General features: G+C 50.6%; 1 protein-coding gene across 1 annotated transcript; it reads right to left on the bottom strand.

The window, feature by feature from the left end:
- Positions 1-557: 557 nt before the first annotated feature.
- On the bottom strand, positions 558-1,799 carry Ccer1 (coiled-coil glutamate rich protein 1). The gene has a single exon (XM_020154975.2). It carries the CDS (start codon positions 1,797-1,799, stop codon positions 558-560), a length of 1,242 nt encoding a protein of 413 aa, XP_020010564.2.
- Positions 1,800-3,430: the final 1,631 nt, after the last annotated feature.

Genomic DNA, 3,430 nt, shown 5'->3' on the forward strand with positions numbered 1-3,430 from the left:
GGAATATAAATGAGCGATGCCACGAAAGACTGAAAATAGGGTTACCAAAATACAACCCTGAAAAATGAACTCTGAAGGTGGACAATCTACAAGGAAAAAAACTGTGTAGAAAAATCATTTTAAAATAGCTTCAGTTATAAGAGCACTGGTAGACATTCAATAGCTCCTGATGTAATAGTCAAAATATCTGTTGATTCTAAGCTCAGTAAGTAGGTACGTTATATAAATTTGGATTTTTTTTCAGCCTGTCCCGAATTTTTCATAAAAAACTTAATTGTCTAGAAGGGGAAAACAGTAAATGAAAATATTCAAACTGCAGTAATAAAATATTTGGCCTTTAATCATTTCCAATAAAATTGTATCTGCAGGCTCCCCTACCCCCACCCATAGTCATACAACAAACACACCAATGTTTAAGTATTTTATAATGGCCAAAGAAGGGGTTTACATCGATATGTTTATTAATGGAACTCACTTCTGAGTTGTTTTTAATAAGTTGCTAATTCATTTTAGCCTCAAATCAGTTCCATCCCATTCCTCAGTTCCTTTCCAGATGTCTAATTGTTAAGGTCCTGTAGCATAAATAGAGCTTCCTGTGACACTTTGGGAATTATCTGTTCCGAGTTTAAGTAAGTATAGTTTATAAAGTTCTCCCTCTCTTCTTCTGCCCCTACTAACATTGATAAAGGCATTTCCAGAGGCAACTGATTTTCTTCCTCTCTCTGCTCTTCCTCCTCCAGCCCTTCTTCTTCCAAGCCCTCCTCTTCCAACACTTCCTCATCTTCTGCCCCCTCCTCCTCATGGTCAGCCTCTTCCACCTCCTCCTCCTCTTCCTCCTCCTCTGTCTCTCCATTTTCCTCCTCCTCTTCCTCTTCTTCCTCCTCCTCCTCCTCCTCCTCTTCCTCGCTCTCCTCCTTTCCATGGCACACCTCCTCGTCACACTCATTATTTTTCTCCTCTTCCTCTTCCTCCAGCAGCTGTGGGGTGGGAGACTGGTTTTGCTCCACTGGGGCAGGACTGAAGGCTAGCAAGGGATCCTGCAGGAAGTTGTACAGGGTACCCTGCAGCTCTGAATTTTCCTCGCCGCCGGTAGGGGGCGCACCATTGCCGCTGAAGCCTGGCGGGGAGGTGGAGCCACGGGCCTGGGCCTGCTGCGCCCGCAGCGCCTCCTGCTGGCGATCCAGCTTCTCTTGCTGCCGCATGTCTTCGTAGATCTGGTTCATGATGAACTGGGTGGTGTTCCGCGGCGCTCTCATGCCAGGCGCCCGCCACCCGTACAGGTTGACCGGACGCAGCAGCTTGCTTAGATCTACCGGCGGGCTCCTCGGGAAGGAGCGGTGAGGGGCGCGGCGCAGGCCACGACCCCTGCGGCCCCAGCGCTTCTTTCTACCGGGGGGCCTGGCCCAGCCGGGGTTCCAGGGCCCAGGCCAGCAGGAGCAGCAGCAAAGACAGAGAGGGTGCAGACCATACACCCGAATCATTTGCACCGGGCAGAGCGGACTCCGGAATCCCGCCAGAGGAGGGTGCCAGGGCCCGCCGCCGCAGCGCCCCCAGTTAGAGTACAGGGCCCAGTAGGGCCGTCGGGGTGGTTGGAACCAAGGACCCGGGCCGTGCTGTTGCTTGGGCTGTTTCCTGGGCGGCTCATACTCGGCCTTGGGGCCATAGTGGTGTCGCCCCTTGTAAATCGGAGCTCCCCGGCGCCTTCGATGGTTGGATGACCAGGTGCGTAAGGGGGCAGAGGACGACCGGCCACCACCCAGATTAAGAGGGTCTTCCCTTTTATTGAGGGTCTGGGTCATGATTCAGGGAGCTCCAAGAGGTGTGAATGGTAGCGTCTCAGAAGCTGTCGTCAAGTTTGGCCAGGTCCGACGGTCTGAAGAGCCTCGTCAACCGGTGTCTAAACACCGCCACGTGCCTGCCCGCCGGGATAGCGCCTTCCTCTCCCCTTGCTCGTCTTCCGTCGTACTCGCTTCTTCTTCGCACCCGGGTTGTCTTGCCCAAGCGGGTTGGGTGGGACTGGGGCTGGGTAAGATGGTGGGGGAGGAAGGTGTTGGTGGGTGACACGCACTGAGAGCCGCTCCCGGGTCCCGCACACACCCGCCTCAGCAGAGGCACGGGCCGGGGACTGGGGAGGCGGGGGTTGCGCGTTACCTTGTTGGTCCCTCTCAACCCGGGTGCTTCACCGTCGCGGTCCTGGCCGGACTGAAGTGGCGCTGGCAGCAGCGGCCTTTAAATACCTGCAGGGGGCCCTCGTGCCCACTGCGTCCTTGGTTGCCCTGGACGACAGCCAATTAGGGTCGAGATGGTGCTCCCTCTGTGCGAGGTGGGGGTTCCATGAACATTCGTAGGCGGCTTGTGACGCAGATTTTGAGGGGGTGAGGGGAGAGGTGCCAAGATGAGGTCTGTGCTGCCCAACCTAGGCAACGCCGAAGCCGTTTGTTTGAACCCAGGAGCCAGGTGGGGGTGGGGTGGACGATGGTTGGAAGATGGATCCTCAACTGAACCTGCGTGGACTGAGAACTTAGATATCGAAAAACATATAGTCTATACCTTTGTGGCTGGCAGGGGTGAAGAAAAACGTCTACAATAGAAAATCTCAGCCCCACTCCTTACCTTACAGCCGGTGCCCACTGTTTTAATTCCCGGAGTCAGAATTCAGCGTGACATGAAACGTGGCCACATTTATTGCGTGTGCTTCCTGAGCACAGGTGTGTTCATGGCACGTAATCCTCACGTCTACCTTGAGAAGTGGTTACTGCTTTTCACAGATTAGGGAACTGAGAGGTGGTTTTGTCTGAGGTGGGGCTGAAGAACTTCAGGGCTGGTCTTTAAGGCTAAACTTGTTTAACAACAGAGAAAAGATCTTAACGACATTGCTACATCTCAACTCACCTCAATTCAAACTCTTTTGATGAGTATATTACAATTAGCACTTTGCTAATTGTAATATTCCATACATACGTCCCTTGATTATACAGACATTATTACCAGGAAGAATACCATAGGCTTATTCTTCAAAATATAGAGATATTTGGATCATGTCTTTCCTTTTGTTCGTTCACCATAAAAAAATATTGAAATATTGCGTGCCTTTAAATATCATGGTTAAGCATATGGGTTGTGATTTAAATAAACGTGATTCAAACTTCAACTCGTGTTTGTTATCTCTGTAAGTCTTATCCATCCCGTCAGTATGGGTGTGTTATAGTATGTCTTTCACAGTGTTGTCAGAAGGATTAAACGAGCACTAAGCAAGGTATCCCTACATACTAAGTAACTTACTAGCATGATTATCATATTTATCTACTCTAAGACTTTTAAAGGAGGTGGCACAGTGTATGCAGACACCTAACCCTGTGCCTGATACAACAATAGGCACTTTTGTGTCCTTTTCTTGCTCCACTTTGAAGAAACAAGGAACTGTAACCAG

Source organism: Castor canadensis, chromosome 8 (assembly GCF_047511655.1).
Source record: "Castor canadensis chromosome 8, mCasCan1.hap1v2, whole genome shotgun sequence".
NCBI lineage: Eukaryota > Metazoa > Chordata > Mammalia > Rodentia > Castoridae > Castor > Castor canadensis.

Excerpts from the sequence above, each read along its gene's own strand:
- Ccer1 (XM_020154975.2), bottom strand. The coding sequence starts at position 1,799 with ATGACCCAGACCCTCAATAAAAGGGAAGACCCTCTTAATCTGGGTGGT.